The sequence below is a fragment of the Fundulus heteroclitus genome, chromosome 11 (assembly GCF_011125445.2).
Source record: "Fundulus heteroclitus isolate FHET01 chromosome 11, MU-UCD_Fhet_4.1, whole genome shotgun sequence".
Taxonomy (NCBI): Eukaryota; Metazoa; Chordata; class Actinopteri; order Cyprinodontiformes; family Fundulidae; genus Fundulus; species Fundulus heteroclitus.
Genome location: NC_046371.1, coordinates 30,129,497 through 30,150,658, shown reverse-complemented (window position 1 = coordinate 30,150,658; position 21,162 = coordinate 30,129,497). Strand labels below are relative to the sequence as shown.

The window sequence follows — 21,162 nt, the reverse complement described above, 5'->3', positions numbered from 1 at the left end:
GCGTTTGTCTGACTGAAACCTTCAATTGTGAAAAAAAATAGAACTCAATAATGGGGCAAATACTTTTTCACAGCACTTTGGGCATCTGGGTTAGGGTTAGGGCTTAGGGTACGAAGCAAAATCATTTATTAGGCACCAAATAACTGAGAATGATGCGGTGTGCATGTGTGAGGGACTGAAAAAGAGGCCTGCTGCGGAAGACATCTCATTTAATTGTAGTTTTGCCCTCAAGTGGCCAAACAAGGTTTTGCAGCTCCAACAGGAAACCTTTGGCCATAAAAATGATGGGAAGGCATTTGTTTAAGAATGTCTTTTAATGTTTTCCAGTTCAGATACACAACATACAGTGTGTAATAGCCTCTATTTGAAATAGAAATATTAACTTAAATTCTCCCCTTATAGTCAAATATGCTCCCTCGGTGTATTTTGCGCCCCAAGCAGGTTACTGAATCAGACTAAATGAAACAGACAAACAGGTGCAAGCCTTCACTGTAACATCTGGCATCAAACGTTTTTGAGAGTAGGATATTTCATTGTGTGCAACTCCAGTCGTAAAGCCAACATCGGAACCGTAGTGTAAACATGTAGACTTGGTGAGTGTGCTTCCATTTTTCCGTTGGCTGGTTTAAAACCCTTGTTTCCAAAAGAGAGGTAAAGGGGAAAAAAAAAACTATTCCGCCATGTTAACTTTTGAAGCGCTGGAAACTGAAACTCACACCAAACAGCTGGGTCAACAATCCCGTTAACCGGATGTGCGGACAAAAATGGCAAAAAGTTAGCAAAACGACCACTATGAGTATAGTTTGAAATAAGACCAAAAGAGTACAAAGGATTTCACAACCTGCCAGTTAACGTGGGTATATACCGTATGCTCAAGACAATGTGAGACAATAACGATCAAGTACACTAGCATCCACATATTGAGTTCCTTGATTTACGGCTTGCTTTGAACCAATTTGTAACAAAATCTGTTGTTTTTTTTTCTTTTCTTTCTGTCTCATTACTCAAATTCTTCCTGTTTCCACTTCCTTCATCTGTTCTCTGCAGCTGTTCTTTGGCTTCTTCACCAATGAGAGAACTCATCTCATTCAAAAGCTGCCTTTTATGATTTATGGGACGGTGCCAAGTGTGCACAGTATGCTTTAGACGACCGTAGATAATCACAAGATCTAGGCTACTCGAAGCCAGAAGCATTCCCTTTTCTCTTTGTTTACCTCAACCATGCTTTTGATCTATTTTTTTTTTATTTAATCATTCATGTATGCTGATAGATGAACTCATGTGCCCAGTACCTTAGAAGATTTGACCTTGAGCTCAATTACAGTGCCCTGCGAAAGTCATTATGGACGTCTTCACGTTTTGTTACATTACAACCACAAACTTCAAAACATTTCATCGGGATGTATGGAACAACATAATGTAGTGCATAAATTGTAAACTGGTAAAAATGGATTAATGGTTTCAGAAAAATTTTTTTTCAAACAAACAAATACCCAAACTGGGAAAGATGGACCAAGTTTTGGCATCCAGCCTTTACTCTGATACCCTCAAATAAAACCCAGTGCAAGCAACTCTCTACTAATCCTGAAAGAAAACCTGCTTGAGGCTGCAGTCGACAAGAGGCCGGGGTCAAGTTTCAACTTATATCAAAGACCCCAAGCTAGTTGTTTAGCTCAAAGGATATTCAAGTATTAACAAAAGAATTACAATTTTAAATCATGTATAAAAAACGTAAATCATGTAACGCTTTCCGTATACCTCACAATTATAGTTTGTGTGTCGTATTAGAGCCTATTGAGCTACATGGAAAATTGTGGCTGCCACGTGACAACAGCTATAGGGGCTAGGACCTAGAATACCTTCGCAGGGCATTGTAAATAGGCGAGGATCAAATCGGCCGTGCGCACGAGCGTTAAAACCTCGGAAGTCATCTAAACTTGCACCTGTTGTCTCAAAAGAAAAGATCTGGCCAATCACTCGAAACCAAACAACAAACATAATATTTACAAATTCCAGTTTGTTCGCGTACACTTAAAAATAAAAAATAAAAAGTTCAGTTTGTGGGTCTCTGTGGTGTCGTTGTTGTTTTTTTTTTTGTTTGTTGTTGTTGTTGTTTTTTTTCTCCGTCCTCCCAGTTCGCTCCAGCCCAACGTGAGGGATGGCAGTCTGGACCCGGGAGCATCGTCGTCCTAAGAACATCGGTCGCAGGGCGTCGCAGACGGGACAGGTACTAATCCCAGACGCCTCGCTCTTTGTGGTACATGGTGTGAGTAACATCTTGTTTAATCAGGGGGTCTACTCCCCCTCCTACCCCCACCCCAATGCATTCTCTGTGCAATGACAGATCACACAGACTGTTTCATCGTCCTCACAAGTGAATCACTGCTTCCCCAGTGTAGTCCTAATGTAAAAGTTTTTCTCTCCCCCCCCCCCACCCCCATTATTGTCCAGAATACGACCCGTCCTTGTGTTCAGTTGTGCGAAACAAGTGACACGATCATACAAGGCTGACTCATCTTTTTTTTTTTTACCATAAATATATATTTTCTTTTCACCCGCCGTGCCGAAGCGAAAACCAATAGACAACAAAAGAGCTGAAAGAAAAACGTAACAATTGAGCGGTCCTCAAATACACGAGGCATTGAGTTAATGTCAGTCACACACATGGATCTAGCTTAGATTACTCACGTAATGAAGTCATGTCCTTGTTTTTTTCGTTCGTAACGTAAAAAGTGCTTTCCTCAGATGAGATCGAGAGACAGTGACTGTGCAAACTTGACAGTTGTAAAAGAGAGAGAGAAAAAAAAAAACTGGGTAATAAAAAAAAAAAAGGTTTTCATCAGTCTCTGGTAGTCTTGTGGCACAGCCGCGGTATTAGTAAATGAAGAAAAAAAAATAAAGAGGAAATATTTACTCTCTTTGTTATAATCATAGCTTTACACAAATATTTATCTCTTTAATACTTTCTGAAGTACCACAAAGTGCAGCTGATATTAAAGTAGAAAACAAAATATTTCCAAAATAAAAACAACTCAATGGAAAAAAAAAAAAAACAAACAAGGCATTCGAAATTATTGAAATGAAAAACTCTATCCACACACTTGCAACTAACTGAAAAAGAAAACCATGCAACTATCCCACACAGCAAAGTAGGTAATAAAACTTTTTTTTTCTCTTCTAAATGAGGATATATTGAATCTGATTTCCCTTTATAGAAGAGACCAGCCACAGTGCAACATTGAGCGTAAATAAACACAAAGGGTGTGTGGTTCCAAATGAAAGATAAAGGGGTTGGCACTTTCTTTTGATGGGAACTCCTTTTTTTTTTCATGAGATACAGTCAGGACAGACTTTGGCAAGCGGTCCACCGGACGCCGGCCAAAGAGGAACTTTGTCACAGTACTTGGCACCAAGAATGCTGGTAAAAACGAGATATCAGAATATCTTTTTTTTTTCATTCATATCCTTACAATTTATTAATAATACATCATTTACATTTGTGTTTTTTTTTTTGTATAAAAGACTCTAAAAGGAAAAGAGAGTCTAGAAGTGATTGAGAGAAGGAGGACACAAAAAATGGATCGTGTCGATGTTGTTTAATAAGAAGAGCTACAAGAGAGGATGCTTGGGAAGGGGGAGGGGGGATGTGATGCCGGCGAGAGGATAGAAGCAGTTAAATGAGCTGAAGTGGATGATAGAGACAGAGAGATAACGTGGGAGAAACAAATAAAATAATGAATGTGAGCAGAGTCTGGGAGACGTGGATGCAGTGAGGTCTTATGGGCAGCCTGGTTTCCAGGGCACCATACTGCCTATTGGAATTCACTTACTTTCAGCATGGCTCGAAAGCTCAAGCCCCAATCTGGAAATGTTTGGACAGTGGCATCCCCCACAAACAAAACCACAAAACCAGACATATTTCACTGTTTTTATGGCATTCAAGGTTAAACAGTACTTGCAGAAGTATTTCCACATTTTGTCACAACCGCAAACATCAATGTGCTTCATTGGGGTCTTTGGAAGGGAACTTTTTACAATAAAAAAATCTGACATTTTTTGCACCCTTTAAAGGGCACAGGTCATGCTTTTCATTTCGTCCTTTTCACATAGAAATCAGTCAGTTGTGGTCTAGATAAAGTAGAAGTGCAATGCTTTGGTTTGAACCCCTTATTAATTTACCCCCAGGTTCCCCTTTTTACGCCTGTGCTGAGGTACATCTGAGAAAAACTCGTTTTGGTGCTGTCTCTTTAAATCTAAAGGAGGAACTTTGCACCCAGGCCCCTTTCAGGTCGAGGAGCGTTCAATTTCACCCCGTTCGGCCATTTTTGTAGTTTTCTGGGGTGTCGCTGTAATAAGCAACCAAATATTTTTCTACTTGTAGCTGTGACATCCTTCAACTTAGACTACAAAATCAATCCGAGAAATAAAAATGGCGCATTCGCAAAATTGGTAAGCCGGACCTCTACGAGCTTGTTTAGTAGCTCTGCAGCAAATACTGTGGTGCAATAATTCAAAAAAATATAATAGAAAAGAGAGGATTCATTCCATTTGGAATCTGTGGCAAGACATGAAAATTCATTCTCACGGATTCATCTTTTCCGACTGAGATTGAACTATTTCACAAAGAAGAAGAGCTTGAAATTCACTTGAAAACTAATCTAGAAGGACTCCCCAAAAGGATTGGAGTGGCTGAATAAAAAATGCACGACACACTTTTTAGATTTATTCATAAACAGTTTGGAAAACCATGTGTTTTTCTCCCTTCTGCCCACCACTAGGCTCTACTTTGCGGCGGTCTATCAAATCGAAACCACGGCAGAATACAGTGAAACTTGCGGTTGCACCGTTACAAAAACTTGAACCGCTTCGAGATATATGAACCCTTTTCAAAGCTTCTGTAATTATTGTAAATTAATCTAAAACTGATTTTGTCATGTGTAGCTGTCAAACATTAGCTCTATTACCAGTCTCACCGGTACATTTTAAACTATACAATAATCTCTAACATCACAATGCGGAGACAGCTGCTTGGAGCACAGTGCTCTGTACTGGGTGCCAAATCCCCATTCCAGATTGGGTCTATAAAGCTGCAATTTGTAAGCTTCAAGAAACCAGCGCTTTATGACAGACAGCTTGCTGGGACATATGCTGTCTTTGCAAGAAGCTGTTTGCTACTGTATCGTCTTCTGCCTAAATGAATGACAATGTGTGTTTGTACTCTTTGTTAAACATAGCTCAATACTCACATGAAAAAAACAAAACAAAACCCCCTCCGCCCCCCAAAAAAACACATGCGCCAAACTACTGAACTGCACGTTAAATGTCTGACTGATTATGACACCTCTTTGAGGGAGCTACGAGCCTAAAGCGGCATGACTGGTGACCTTTCCTAAGCACCAAATATCCATCGAGCTATAACACGAATGAGCGTGATGCCAAAGGAGCTTTTTCAATCTAGTCCCCATTGAGTGGTGATTATAGCTTCGAGGTATTTCACTGCTTCAAATCTTACAAACTGCAGCTTTGTCTGAGGGCTTGATGAGGAAGATGTAGAGACAGACAATAAAGAAGAATAGAGGTTTGGTGAAAGGTGAAGGTTGGAATGGAGCAGTTTGTGTGGTGCGTCTTGCAGAGCCCAAAGGAGTAGCAGCGCTTGTGCCTGGTCCTATACGCGAGTAGTAGAGTGTTGGTGAGGCAGGGCATTGTTGCTGTGGCTGGGGACAGGTGTAGACGAAGGGGCTGGGACGGGGGGATAAGTGTTAAAGGGGTGGAGTGGCTGGATGCTGCTAATGGTACTGGGGATCATGGTGATAGTGTTGGCGGTCATCAGTGGCACGTCCTCCGGTGCCCGCCTCAGCGCCAGCGTGTAGTCGGGCGGGCACACGGGAGGCCGCAGGGGTTCCAGGTCGCCATGGACGGCTCGGGAGGGGAGGGGCGTCCCGTGCTCCAGCTCCACCCTCTGCTGCTTCATCTGCAGCGACATCAGCTCCTCCTCCTGACTCAGCGCCAGGTCATTGTGCGGTGGGGCGCCCACAACTCCCATGCCGACGCCCATGCCCATCGTTGTGCCTCTTTGTGGGGAGAGCCGGCGGTGACGCCGCTGCATTAGTTCGTGGCGCTTATCCCGTTTGTAGTAAAGTGCCGTGAAGGCCAGCACATTCAGGAAAAGAAGAGAGGCGCCGACTGCCACAGTCACGCTCAGCTCGGTGGAGTAGTCCCTCGTCTCGCGTGGGAAGGGAAAGGAAGGGGGTCTCTCTGAGCTGTCGGGGTCAGGTTCCGACGTGTCGGTCTGTATTACGTGTTGTGTGTTGGTGTCGCGGCCGGAGGGAATGTCCTTCGGAGTTGTGGGCTCTACCGGTCTTAGCTCCGGGATGATGATGTGAGGCACGAGCTCGAGCCAAAAAGCGACCTTGTTGGCACGGTAGTTATCTCTGACGCGTGGCTTTAGGCCAATATGCAGGTACTGCTTATCTTTGGAGCTGAATTTGGTCCAGATGACCTCCTCGAAACGGTTAGGCTTGGTGTGAATGAATGTTGTGTCCTGAGGAACAGGTAGATTCGGATCCCTGGAACATAGAAAGAAGAGAGTCGCAAGATTTATTTGTGTAGTTTGATAGTTTTTAGTATTCACTTCTGAGCTGATAAAAGTCCGCCGCTGGAACACAGAGCTCTATCTGAGCAGTTCCAATTCATGGCAGTTTTATTGGACGACATGCCGTTAGCTGTCTTACAGAAGTAGTGCTTCCAAAGGCACGGACAGCCTGGAGAAACTGCATATTCTTTTTAGCCATTCACAACTGTCTGGCAGAATTTGGAGTTCCTTGAAATTTGTTGGACGCTGAATTGGCTTTTACAGTTTGTTTATGCATTTTTATTAGCACTGACATCTGGGCTACTCTAAAAGCCTAATGATAGCCTGCTTCCCTCAGATATGTCTATGTTTCTGTTCACAGAGACAAGTTAAACGCCTCTTGGAGTAAGGTTTTATGGTCACACAAGACTGAGGTGTTTGACATAAATGACAGCGAGTGTGTTTAGAGGACTACCTCTGAAGTTTTCAACTTCACCTCAAAATAGGTTGCTATGTGGTTGAAACGCTGGACACAGCAGAGGTTCTCTTGGGATAGGGATACCACACAGACAGCAAAACTACTTTTGGAAGGGATGAAGCATGACCTCAATCCTGGTAAACTATGCTTAAAAACATAGTGCATGCCAGGACACCAACTCAATTTCATGAAACATCCAAGCAGAATTATGCCAGAGCCTTGCTCATGACGACAGAAAGCGTGTGATCTTACCAACACCTGTTAAAGGGCATTTAAGTAAAATCATGCACAACATTTCTGTATAAATTTAGGCCTGTATGTATAATCTTGACCCAGTGGGAATTCCAGAGAAGCTAGAATAACTTTACCTGCGCATCACTCTTTTTTAAAATCATCAAAGTTGTAAGTGGGATGGTTGAAATTAACCCACTCAAAATTCACTTATGTGATATTTGTACATGAAAATGTCTCTCTAGATCTGTACAGTTGGTGTGCTGATCACAATTACCAAGTCCTCTTTTAACAGTAAAGGGGTGAAAATTAAATCAATAACGTGTTTCTGCCTATACAAAACGTAAGGTATTTATCTGGCCTGTAGACTTGAAGGAGGATTTTGATTAAAAACAAGGAAATCATGATGCATTTTCTCTGTTTAAGTAACAATGCCAATAGCAGCAGCCAGTGGCTGAACTGGTTATACGGGGCTAATTTTGACAAGAATATTAACTGAAGCTCCTGATTATGTGTCTGTATTCATGCTGTCATTTGATTTAGTGCTACCACATGATTAACAGATTGAATCATTACACGGGCGAAATGCTCAGAATCTTAACAGGCCTCGAATTCAAAGAAAGTACCGCAAGGTTTTATCTGCATATGACGTATTCCCGGAAACAGCACTTCCATGTATTTCACTGTATGCATCAAGTCACTTACATCTATTGCTGCAAGTGATTAGAAAGCAAAAAAGAAACAAAAAAAAAAACAAAGACCGCACTGCTGGAAAAACTGATGTTGGGAAATATACGTAAAATGTATGCAAACCTTGTGTTTGAGACCTACTTGTACATCCACTATTCGACTCATTCCTCTCTAGTCAGTGCTAAAGCACAGGATGTACTAATAAAGAGGTTCACCTCACCAAAATATCAGATGGAATATTAACTTTACAACCGAGGTTATGACTCTTGTCTTACACCAATGTATAATGTAAAGCACCATCCATAGTTGTTGGCACCCCTGGTAATGATGTGTTAAAAGCCTTGATGTAAAATGTATCTTTTAGTGCAGTGGAATAATATCACATTTGAAAATTTCAGTAACACTTTATTTGAAGGGGTGTGCATAAGACTGTTATTACACTGTCATAAACAGGACATAACACCTGTCATGAACATGAAGGTATCTTTATACATGTAGTCATTAAATGTCATTTGGTAAATCATGACACTTTTATTGCAAAGTTGACATTTTTTAAAATGTCTTTGCTCTGACAACTTGACATTAGCAGAGACAAAAATGTAATTTGTCAGTATAAAACCCCTTAGCGACATCTTAGCAACTAGTACAACTTGTTCAACTTTACTTGAGTGAAGGGAAAATATTAATGACAAAATTAAAACGGTCTCATGACAGCCAAAGTTAAGACTAATCACATAGGAAAGTGTAACGTAATGTTAACACATACATCTAAATTACTTTTTAAAGGTTGGGAATAAGACCTGTCGTGACATATTTATGATGGGTTATGATTTCTTGGTTGTCAAGTTGTCATTACAAAGACATTTTAAACAATGTCAACTTTCCATTAAAAATGTCATAATTTACCAAATGACACTTAATGACAACAGTCATACACATTCATAAAGACTCTATCACATTCATGACAGGTGTTATGTCATGTTAATGACAGTGTAATATCAATCTTTTTCACACCCCTTCAAGTAAAATGTTACCAAAATGACTGAACATCTAATCTGTGATCTGAGAAAATGAGAGGAGAAAAAAAAGCACATTATTCTAGAAATTAACACCCCTCTAAATGGTTAGAAAAGTAATGTAAACGAAGCATTTGTAATTTGCACTATGCTTCGGTTCATCAAAGTGTCCAGGCACTTTTAGTTAATAATCCATAACATCTCATTTTTTTCTGGGAAAAGTATGAGACATTACATCAGAGGTATATTACTCTTATGTACTTGTCAAATTAGGAAAGACAAGAGAACATCACATTCAAGTAAGGCAGATATGTGCTGATCTCCCTAAGCCAAGCAATGCCTAGACCTTTAGCTCTTTGTCTAAACCAATGGTGTGGCCAACTTCATGCCACAAAGGCATGAAATACAACAAAAAAAAAAAAAAATAAAAAAAAAAAATGTGTCACTCTTACAAAACACTTGCTGTGTGTTAATCTAATAAAAGAGTTTTCCCAAGTCTGCTATTAAGCAAAACGTGCTGGGTATATGTTGTCTTAATGATGATGAAATGACAATGAAATAAAAAATAAATGTAGTTATTAAAGGGCACATGCTTTATATATATATATATTAAGACTTTAAATAGAATTTGAAAGTGAAAATCTAATCCTAAAAACTAACCAACTACCAGAACTGTTGGACAATTTGGTCTACACATCTCCCTGTCTAAAATTAGAGCGGCAAATGAAATGTTTCAAACAACTGGATCCCCAGAAAAAAGTCTAATGAAGGTGGATATTTAACCTACCCCTACAAATAGTAAGGAATATGGCATAGGAATTGTTAAAAATGTCATGCCAACCAGTTGTTTGGAGGACACGTCTGTCCATACATCGCTAACGCAAATGTAAATTCTTCTGAAACTTTAAGTTCTTTGGTCAAATGAGACACTCCAGATGCATCTGGCAGAAAAAGTATGTGTGAAAGCAACACACGGCAGCTGCTCAGTTTGGGTAGGGATCAGTGATGCTGTGGGCCTGTCAGAAAGAAGAAAACAGGTCCTCCCTGGGACTTTTTGAATAGGATGATGATGAAAAGCCTGTGACCAAATCAGCGCACGAATAATTCCCAAACACAGAATCAATTATTCAATTTCACTGACTTTTTACACATCTGTACCTGAGCAATCAATAAGCTGTGAGTGTGGGAGGCACTATGTACTTAAATCAGTATCACTCTTGTTAAACCTGGCCTTTTACCTACCCCGTCTTTGCAAAGTTGGTCCAGTAGGTCATGACCACGGCACTGAGCATTACATCGTTCTTGGAGAAGTTACACGGAAAAAGGTCGGTGGCTCCCACCATGGGAATCCCAAACACATACGGGATCTCATCTCCGTGGGCGGCGTCTGCCCAGTCCGGCCGTGCCTCCGTCTGACAGTGATGGTGGAAGGTGTAGAAGTAGACGTGAGACTGGAACTCTGCGTGCAGTTTGGCCGTGGCAACAGCTGGGGCCACCCACTGGTGGTCTGTGAACAGAGCCAAGAGGGTCTTCCTGCGCATGTCACTGTTGTCCCTGTCAGCCCAGTCTGTGTACATGAACTTTATGGTTTCCCTTAGGATATCTTTACCTTGGGAAAAACAACAACATTCAACATAAGTTGTCATTTAATACAGTCAGAGTCCATAGTAGTTTAAGACAACCAAAAGACAAAAAGCTATTGATATGCTAAATAGCAATCTGTTTCTGAGGTATTGGTTAACTGGTGTTTTAGGAGCTAAAAAAGCATGTTTACCAATGTGGAATGGAGATAAATAATGATGAAGATGGATATCACATCAGCTATGATCTTAGGAAAGATTTTATTCCCCCCGTAAATCCATGGACTGTTCTAGGGACATTTTGAAACCTCTTGGTTTCAATCAATTTAGTATCACCAGTTAAACAGCATTCATTATAGCTTCCGATATGTTGATGCGCCAAAGAGTATACCCCAAGGACAGGTTAGATAACTGTACTGATCTTAATTAGCTTGGTAAGTCTTAAAGGGTTTGGAACAAAACACTCACACATTTTGTTGCTCTTAAGCACAAATGGTTGCCAAGGAAAGGCCATTTGTTTTTGTTTTTTTTTTAAAAGGTGACGGTAGTACCGCATTACATTTAAACAAACCACAAAGCATCCAAAATAAAAAAAAAACGATTATTTTGCCCAGACAGGAACAGAGTCAAGACATTTGACCGTGATGCGCCCTATCAGGTAAACACGGTGGTGGAGAGCTGATGGTTTGGGCTTGTTTTGCAGAAACTAATTTCTCAATGTTCCAGAATATTCAAGCATCAAATGTGATGCCAAGTGTTGATTCGGATCAGTTCTTCTTTTCCATCTCTGCAAGATACAACTCTCTGACTGACAAACCACGCTCTCTTACGACCAACTTCACACTGCGGCAGAAGAATGATCCGCTTTCATCAAGTGGGATCCTGGAAGCCAACAAATATATTTAAAATATAGCGACTGCGAGGATTGAAGCTTAAAAGTTTTAAAAAAAGTGACTTCTGGACTCTTTTATCAACAGAAATTTGAATTAGCTATTTTATTAATAGTATGAGCCAACCATCTCTTATTTCTTCGCTCTTTATTCTGATATTGTTCATCGTGATAAGTACTATAAACAGGCTAATGCATAGAGCTGCACTTACACGATCCATAAACAACAATTCTGACACAGGTCTTTAAGACTGCTGGTCTTTAAAATATTTAATGTTATAAAATCCAGCTCAAAATGTTGTACGAGTTTCTGACATCTTCCCAAACATTGCCTGTTGTTTACTACAGCTCTAATAAATTGAGCTGGTGATATTACGATGACAAATGGGGCAACTGTGGGGCGGTTGAGTAGTCGTCTGGCAATCAGAAGGTTGTGGGTTCGATTCCAGCTTCCCCTTGCCACATTTCGATGTGCCCCTGGGCTAGGCACTTAACCCCAAATCGCCTACAGAGCTGCGTCTCGGTGTATGGGGAGTGTTGGCCTAGTGATTAGAGCAGCACGCTTGCACTCAGAGAAGGATGCAAGTACCCGGTTCGATCCCCAGCGCCTGCACTCTGGGTCCCTGAGCAAGACCCCTTAACCCCAGAATGCTTCCCGGGCGCCGCACATGGCAGCCAACTGCTCCCCAAGGGTGATGGGTTAAAAGCAGAGAACACATTTCGTTGTAATGTATGTTTCAATGACAATAAAGATGATATTACTACTATTACTAATATCAACAAGGATAACTAATGCAGTGTTCGCAAACTACATCTGAATCCAATGTATAAATTGCATTAATAGCATGCCATAAAGCTCTGCTAAAGAGCTTATATTGGAGTCAGGTGTGTGGAAGCAGAGACGCATCTAAAAGTTGCAGGACAGCGACCCTCCAGGACTGGAGTTTGAGACCACTGTATAATAGGGATACAGGAATAAATAATGGGATTTGTGTAGTTATATGTCTCTGTGCAGTGCAATCACTCACAAAAATCAAGAAAATAGTAAAAGATTGAATATCACCCTTAATAGTGATGCAAACACTAAATATCAAGCTGGATTTCTGGCAGCGGTTATCCAAACTGATTCTTTGATTCAATGCAGTCGAATGTCCATCCGACCGACTGACCGACCGACGGAGTTGGCCTTTTACGCAGACAATTCAAACTTTTAAGTGCAATTCTTTTAAACAAGCTATATTGTGGTGGGCAAAAAAAAAAAAAAAAAGGTGTGGTGTGAATAAAGCTCAACAATAAAATAGTCTTTTTAGAAACAAATTTGTTGAGATTAGTCAATCACTCCTATAATTAGTTGACAGATTAAGCACCAGCCCTAGTTAAGCATTGGAACCACTTGGGTGAGTGGACAATCATCTCACGCACTGGAGCAAATCTCCTGCAGAATAACGGGAAAAGAAAATGGCCGAAGTGGTCGGGTCAAACGGCACCAATTACCGTGCTAAATTGGGACCTACAGGGAGTTGTGCATAAACAATTGAACTTAGGCAATATTATTACAATCAACATTTCTCTGCATGGGAGAGACTGATAAGATGTTGGGGGAGGAAATGACTTTCAGTTATTTCTGCTACGAGTGATGCTACAAGTTATTAAATCATGTGTCTAGCCTTTTTAGAATCCCTGTCTGCATTTTGATTCCAATATTTGTTATCATGTGAAAGTTGTTCTGGTAACCTTGTGCAGTACAAATTGTAAACGAGAAACGATACAGATATCAGTGCTGGATCATTTAGTCATTTTAGGGTAAGAGAGAATGTGATCTGACCCGGAGGGTTTTCATACAGATTCTCCACAAAGTTTGAAATCGTGTAGTCAAACGAAGCCGCCGATATCCCGTCTTCTCCTTCACTGTCATCCACAAACTTCAGGCCTTCTCCCTGGTTGACGCCTAGCAGTATGTCATAGTTGAGGAACTCGCCCTGGAGATCACAGGGCAGGAGAAGGACACTGCAGTGATCCAAACACGGCGGTGGTTAAAGGAACAACAACAGTTCAACAGACTCTTCGGTCAATGTCACCTGCTGCATGAGAGTCCCCGGGTCGTCCGGCACCACGTCTCCATCCACCACAGGCCCGAAGGCGATGTGGTAGCGGGCCGGCTGAATGTCTTGGTCCACAAGCTCCCGGAAACTCTTCCGTCGCAGACAGTCCACCAGTTCAGCCATGTTGTCCAGAGTGCAGCCCACCTTCTTGGCCAGAATCTTGGTGTGTGTCACAGGTCGGTAGCTGATCGACCAGCTGGAGATGGCTGAGCCACTTTGAGCGATGGCCCTCTGGAACAGGCCTATACAAAGTAAGACCATAGATTATTAGATATGCAACATGTATGCTGTTCAGAATTTTTTTTTTCTTCTTCCCTCTGTCACACTTTTGTTCAGCAGCTAAGGAGGCCTTTAAAGCCTTCTAGTGTGAGTGCTTTAAATAATGCACGCATCTTGGGGAAGGCGCAATTCAAGACTATAATGTACAAAGCAAGATGAAAAGGATAACGTGCTGCTTTTAACAGCTGGGGAAGATCATTATGAACATTAGTGGGAGAAAATGGAGTGTTTTCCATTACATACAACGAGAGTCGGCAGCGGCAAAAACAGAGACAAAACTCTGTACCCAGCAGTGGGCTGGTTGGATGAAGCGAAAAAGACTGAAAGAAAAGGGGAAACTTCTCGCACTGTTGCACCGATGTGCTGTTATGTAAAAAGACTTGCTGTCCCTCTGTTTTATCTGCAGATTCTGTCATTAATAATTAAGCCCCCCCCCCCCCCCCCGTATTCTGCATGTGCCCCACCCCCGCTCCTCTCCCTATGAAATCAATTAAGAAAGCCTCTCAGCTGCAGCTCCAACCGTGCTCCTTTATCACGTCTCTCCTCTGCAAACATGTAACATACAGCACGTCTTAAAGCACCGTTCGCCATACTCCGCGCCGTTCACACGAGCAGATTTATGCATTAATCTTTTCATCTCTGTTGCAACGCGGGAACTGTAAAGACTTACACTGATGTTTACCACACCTATCCATGTTTAAGTCATAATACCACCAGCGGCTGGACGGAAGACTAACACAAACCAAACCAAAGAGCCATGAGCTCGATGATACGGTGACTCGCAAAAGTTCCTCTGTGAATAAACCCGTTCATTTGCCGTTAGAAAGCAGATCAGAGTTGATGGGGGAATTGAAGGAGCTAAAGACGGGGCAAGCTGGAAAACTTGCTAGAGGCATCTAAAGACTTAGAGATCGAATTAGAGGTTCCCCTTCCCGCAGGACAACTGTCCAAAACATGCAGCCAGAATGATTAAGATCAAAGAGTAGGCATATTCCGATTTTTATTTGGAAACAATGTTAAACAACTGTGTGTGTGTGTTTGCACGTCACAGTCATGCTTTTGTTTTTTGTAGGTGGATCACATAACGTTCCTGTTAACTACATTACACAAAAGTCTGTGGTTGTAATAACCTGACAAAAGCCAGACGCATGTCGCTCCGCCTAGCTCCACTCACATACATCTGGGACACCGCCATAGGAATTGCCTTTACTGAAGGCTGGGCCTTATCAAAAATGTTTGCATATGATTGGATAAGCCACTTGTCTGCCATCTTTATCGACGTGCTATTTCAACCACTCACATCGAAGCTAACCCGTGATGCTGATGAGAGCGACGCAGAAAAAAAATAAAAAATTATGTGTTTGCGGCTCTAGTGGCATGCGTTTTATTGACAGTGTGCTGACAGGAAGAGGGGGGGGGAGACAGGCGGCAAAGCGCCGCGGGTCGGAGTCGATCCCGGGCCGACCGCGTTGAGGACTAAAGGCCTCCTAATATGGTTTGCGCTAACCGCTAACCGCTCCGGGGCGCGTCCGCGTCTGCACGTCCGCTGCAGACTCGGACGCGCCCCGGAAAACAAAACTTGCCAAATCCGGTCGGGAGAAGGGCGAAAACATCGTTTCCACCAACAAAAGCCTTCAGAGGCGTTCTCTGATGTTCTTTTAATAAAACAATATTAGGTAGATTGGACAACACGGAATAAATAGCAGCATCAATGCTAACGCTTGCTTCCTCGACGAGCCGCCATTGCTATCAAAACAGTCTCACGTCATGGTCGCGTCTCCACTACGTCACATCTATGAAATGCCAACCCTGTGTCCTGATTGGTCAGACCATAAAATTGGTTGGAGAAATCACTTTCAACGGGCGATGTCCCAGATGTATGTGAGTGGAGCTAGGCGGAGCAATATACGTCTGGCTTTTGTCAGGTTATGGTTGTAATGGGACGTAATGTGAAAATGTTCAAGGGCTGTGAATATTTTTGTACCATGTGACATAAATATTATCAATAATCACATATCGATTGAAGTTTACACAAACGCAACGTAACAAACATATTGTGAATAAAGCGTACGTTTTAAGGTCGCCCTGAGGGTTTTCTGAACTGAGCTTGTCCTCTTGAGCAGACTGACGACCCGCTTACTTTTCCAGACAAACTCTTTTAATCTGTCCTTGGTCACTGAGTCAGTGTGAAGGTTAACAGTAAAGTAATAATCTGGAAGTTCAGAGCACCATTCTCTCTCTCTCCTCTCAGCTCTTCCAAATACTGTCACATGAGAGGATTAGCGAACAAACATCTGGTGGGTGTTTTAGAGATGAGACGCTGCCAGTTTCATTCTATAAGTTTCATTTATCCACTTCAAAGGTATAAATATACCCAACAAATCCCAGTTTTATAGCTGATACTATTACCAATTGACGGACGAGAAATAAAACGGAGAAAGTAGATTTTACTGTGGCATTGCAGGCTTACACTGCAGAGTTTGGAGAATAATGCTGACCTTTCTCTCCAAAGTGGAGAAGAAACTGAAGTGGGCTAGGTCTATCAACAGTGCTGTGCTTGAATCATCCCAAAACCCTCTATATTTTGCCTCAAATAGTTCCATGTAATTTTTCAAAAGGGGTTTTGAGAAGTATTGCTTTTGGGTCATGGAGGAGAGCTTCAACTGAACCCCAGGACTGAGAGAAAACCCAACAACAAGCTGATTGAGTAACGACACAAAGGATGCACCATGCTTACAGACAAAGGCCAGACAGCAGGGCCGTCAGCTGGAAAATACTTAGAGCTAACCTGCATGAAACAGGAAAAGAATCCACAAAAAAAAAAAAAAAAAAAAAAAAAAACAGTTGTTGGTGGCCGGCTCCAAAGCAACGACTTTAACTCATTACAATAACAAACATCCAACATCGGATGTAAAACAGTTTATATGCCAAAGGTTTCAAGGGTTACCATAGAGCAGGGGTGTCAAACATACGGCCTGCGGGCCGGATCCGGCCCGCCGAACAATTTAGTCCGGCCCTGTGGCTAAATGCATTATCATTAATAAAAAAAAAATATATGTTTTTTTTTTTTTTTCCCTGTGTCCTGTCTGGCAATGTGGCAATAAGAATTGTTGTCTTAATGCCAAAAAGAGCCCATCAGATTTGAGTTTCACAAGTGGAGCAGAACTGCTTTTGCCATGGTGCTCCGCTTGATTTATGAATGTGAATAGTTTTATTATGATTCATGCGGGGAATATCTCAAATGATATGGACACTACAATTGGAAAGTAGGAGAGGAAAGGAAGAACAAGAAAAAAAACAAAAGGTGAAAGAAAGAGGAAATAAAAGGAAGAGAATGATAAAACAATTATTGAAAAAAAACATGTACTTCGTTTAATTGAAAATCTGCAGTTACTATATTGTCCATCAGCGCTGTGTTTTAATTAGCAGATTAAGCTTCAGGTGTGGAAAAATTTAAATCATTTCTTAATTTTTATCTGTTTGATGTATTTTGACATGCAGAACAGTGTTTTTAAGTTCCAAAAAATGTGAATAAATGTTTTTCAACATTGTATAATCACTGTGATCAGTTCTTATGCATAATGCACAAGTAAATGTTTAACTGAGTAAAAGTATTGTTGAAATTGCACATACTGTTCTTAAAAACGCTGAGGTTATTCATAATATATTGTGTAAAAGTTAAATTACCTTAATATAAAAATCAACAACAAGTCCACATTTATTAGTTCTATTTAATCTTGCAATGAGTTTACTCGTGTGGCCCTCTTGAGATCAGATTAAGCTGTATGCGGCCCCTCAATCAAAATGAGTTTGACACCCCTGCCATAGAGACTGAACATAACTTGGTGGACAGACTTTGCTGACCAAGGTTGTGTTTCATCGGTTTATGAAAAGAGGAACTTAATTTAATTTCAACATTTACTTGCTAAGTTTGTCCACATACAAAGAATTTGATTTCTGTTTTATAGGTTCTAAGCATACAATGACAGTCTCATTCTCTCTCAACATACAGTATAGTAAACAGCTTTTGAAACAAATTATTGACACCTGCAAAAAAAAATCCTTATTTCTTTTTTTACATGACTAGCAACCATTGCATTCCAGTTGCTGTTGAATTCCAACACAAGCACAACATAATCCGTCTTAATGAAGCCCAAAAGCAATGTTGAAAACTAGAAAAGATTCAACTTAAAATCAATGTTGTTCCACCAAATATTGACATCTGAATCTTCCTAAGTTTAAGACATTAGTTTTGTGTTGTCTAAAAGTCATTTATTTTTGAACTAGTTCATTTTTGCATTATTTCAGCGCAATTTTTTTTAGATAATAAATGATGCAAATAAATGCTTGCATTCAAAACAGATTTATTAGTTGAATTTGGAAGAAATATTTGTATTTTATAGAACAAGCCAAACCTTTTCATCTTCCTCAAACTGATACCTCTAAACAGTAAATTCAGAGACCTAAAGATGAAGGAGAAACAAATTACTTATTACTTTGAAAATAATTACGAGAAAATCTCTGCTTGGAAGCAAAATATGAAGGGACTAAAAAATGTCTGCGCTCTACAATTGGTCTGAATGCAACTCAGACGACCTATTCTAAACTCATAAAAGTTTAAGATTTTGGCTTCAAACACATGTATTTGTTTGTTATAGAAGAGATAAAAGCAGATCTCTTGGGTATAAACCCCACCATAAAGCATTGGGGAGCAACAGGGAGATGTCTTAAGGGTGTTTTGGTGCACAGGCAAAGTTAGTCACACCGAGGGAACAAAGATCTAACTTTATTCTGCAGTATTATGTTTGCAGACTCAAACTATATAAATATTTATCATGCAGCACATGACAATGACATCTAGTGAATCTCTGGGCCGTGCCGAATCTCCCGACTGGGAGATAAAAGGGAAGCATGGCACATCAGTCATGTCATGGTCACTGCAGTCAGAGCTCGTTTAGGATCAGCTTGACCAAAGCGTTTTAAAAGACTAGGTTCAGTATTGCATTGCGAGAGGGTTGCCGCAAAAAAATATTAAATATCAAGAGGGTCAGCAGCGTTTTCAATCAAAGCCAGATGTGGCTACTTTGAGAAATCCATGGCACAAGGTATGTAACATTTCATTTATGCTTTCTTTTTGGTAGATTCAAAACTGGTGCTTTTGCATTACTCAATGCTATTGTGTATGTCAACAAATTGTATTTAAAGAAAGTAAATGTTTTTATTTGCCATGTAATTACATCAGCAAATGGCTTTTTGCTGTGAGAAGTAATCACACTGATAATCGTAACCTAATGCTTGCAGTCTGGTTCTCTGGTTGTGGGCTTTGCGTTTCTTTCTCATGTTCTGAAGCCAGGATGGCTGTGGGTCAGGCTTGTTTGTGCGCGCGTGAGCTTGGGATGCTTAGTAAGAGAGCTGCGCTTTGGCTTTTCCTCCACGCTACAAAACACATCCTTCAGTCAAGATGACGCCCACTAACAAACTGATAAGATTAAACGGCAGATTGGTGTGTTTTATCTGAGGAAGAGAGATTTATGAGCTGATATAAGGAGAAAAAAAAAAAACCCTAGGCTTTTCCGCCAAACTTGAAAAAGTTTTTTTTAAAGATATCTCGGATGCTTGTAGTGACTTTCCGTGTAAGTGTTCGTACATGATGATCTTTTTCACATTCTGTCACAATACAACTACAAACCTCAATGTGTCTTAATGGGGATTACATTTGATCACATTTGTATTTAGCCCCCTTTTCTTTGATACCGCTAAATTAAATCCAGTACCGCCATCTGCCTTCAGAAGTACCCAGATCTGTGATGGCCTCAAAGTTTATCAGAGAACAAAAAACCCGATGGAGACCTACGAACACAGCACGCACATTTAGAGTTAAAGCTGTGTTATATTATAAAACATGATAAGCTGCAATACCTACAGTATAGAACCATTGCAAACCTGCAACATATTCATGTTTTAGAATAGTCCAGACACAAATCCCATTAAGAATCTGTGGCAACATCTGAACACTGATTAGCTGTCCGTGCAATCTGGTTAAGCTTGAGTTTTTTTTTGCACAAATGAATTGGCATAATTATCAGTCTACATATTTGCAAATCTGGTAGGAAAATACTTACAGCTGTAACTGAAGCAAAAAAGTCGTTTTACAAAGCATTGACAAAGGGGTGTCAGAAAAATAATCCACAATTTTTATCGAGAAAAAAAATGTGAAAACCATGCTCATTTTATTTCAATTTACAATTTTGTGCCACTTTGTGTTGGCCTGTTGCATAAAATCCCGACAAAAGACACAGTGGCTGAAACATGACAAAATGTGAACAAGCTCAAGGGGAAATAAATACTCTACAAGTGCTGATTATATTCACAAGAGCCATAAAAGGTTTGTAATTTGGAACTATTTTTTAATTCTTTTGTTTAATGTTGCGCAGTGACACCGAAATTTCTATCATTGGGGAATCATTTCATATTTAAACAAGGTCGTTCTCCGGAGTTTATTAAAACAACTACAATACCTAAAGAAGAAACTTACCCTCAGAATGATGGGAGAGAATGAGGAGGTTCACACAGGCAGCACCAGCTCCGGAACCAAAGATTGTGATTCTCTCTGGGTCTCCTCCAAAGTGGCCAATGTTTTCGTTGAGCCAGCGCAGAGCCTGGATCTGGTCCAACAAACCATAGTTCCCCTTTGCAGATTGGTCCGCTGTGCTCAGAAATCCTGCAGGGTAAACAAGAACAAACACAGGTTATGTGTGTGAACGGAGGAGCCTGTCAGAAATTCAGGGACTCAATTTACAAGAATCAGTTTTTCCTCGACGACGCCATATAAGTGGTAGATAGCGCCCGTCAGCGGCCACACCGCCTTGAAGACCCTGCCTCTCTGAAAAGACTTCGCAATCTCAAAATTCCAAACTTTCAAAGCCCACGCTGAAAACGCGGCACGGTTTTGGAAGAAAGAAAAAAATGTAAGGGAGCGAGAGCAACAGAAGGCATGTTTCACCTACTTCCTGGACACACACTTACACAGCAGGTGCACACCCACAACACACAAAAAATAAACTGAACATTATGCGAGCTGGAAGACTTTGTTCTTTTCAGGGTACATTATAGTATTTCAGATGGGTTTGACACTACTTTGCCCAGTGACAAATGCAGCTTTATAATTTTTTTTTTCCACTACTTGTTGACTTGTAACACCTGGAAAACATGTCAAATGATTTCCATAGACTGGATGTGAACTCTCCTCAGAGCAGTGGCGGTAATAATGAGAAAACAGCATATCTGATGGGGCCAGTTCCTGTCCCGGCACTGCTGATGACCTGA

At 40.9% G+C, this 21,162-nt stretch overlaps 1 protein-coding gene across 2 annotated transcripts in view; it reads right to left on the bottom strand.

Annotated features, from left to right (window-relative positions):
• Positions 1–295: 295 nt before the first annotated feature.
• Positions 296–21,162, bottom strand: part of nlgn2b (neuroligin 2b) — a 116,551-nt gene continuing 95,684 nt past the window's right edge. Inside the window, exons 5-9 of one of the 2 annotated variants that reach the window (XM_036143357.1) lie at positions 20,372–20,557; positions 13,534–13,799; positions 13,281–13,434; positions 10,229–10,595; positions 296–6,566 (exon numbers count right to left, since the gene is read on the bottom strand). In XM_036143357.1, the coding sequence (XP_035999250.1) occupies positions 5,666–6,566; positions 10,229–10,595; positions 13,281–13,434; positions 13,534–13,799; positions 20,372–20,557 (1,874 nt within the window). In that variant the 3' untranslated portion in view covers positions 296–5,665. The remainder of the gene's footprint in view (positions 6,567–10,228; positions 10,596–13,280; positions 13,435–13,533; positions 13,800–20,371; positions 20,558–21,162) is intronic. The other variant, XM_036143358.1, reaches the window with a different exon arrangement.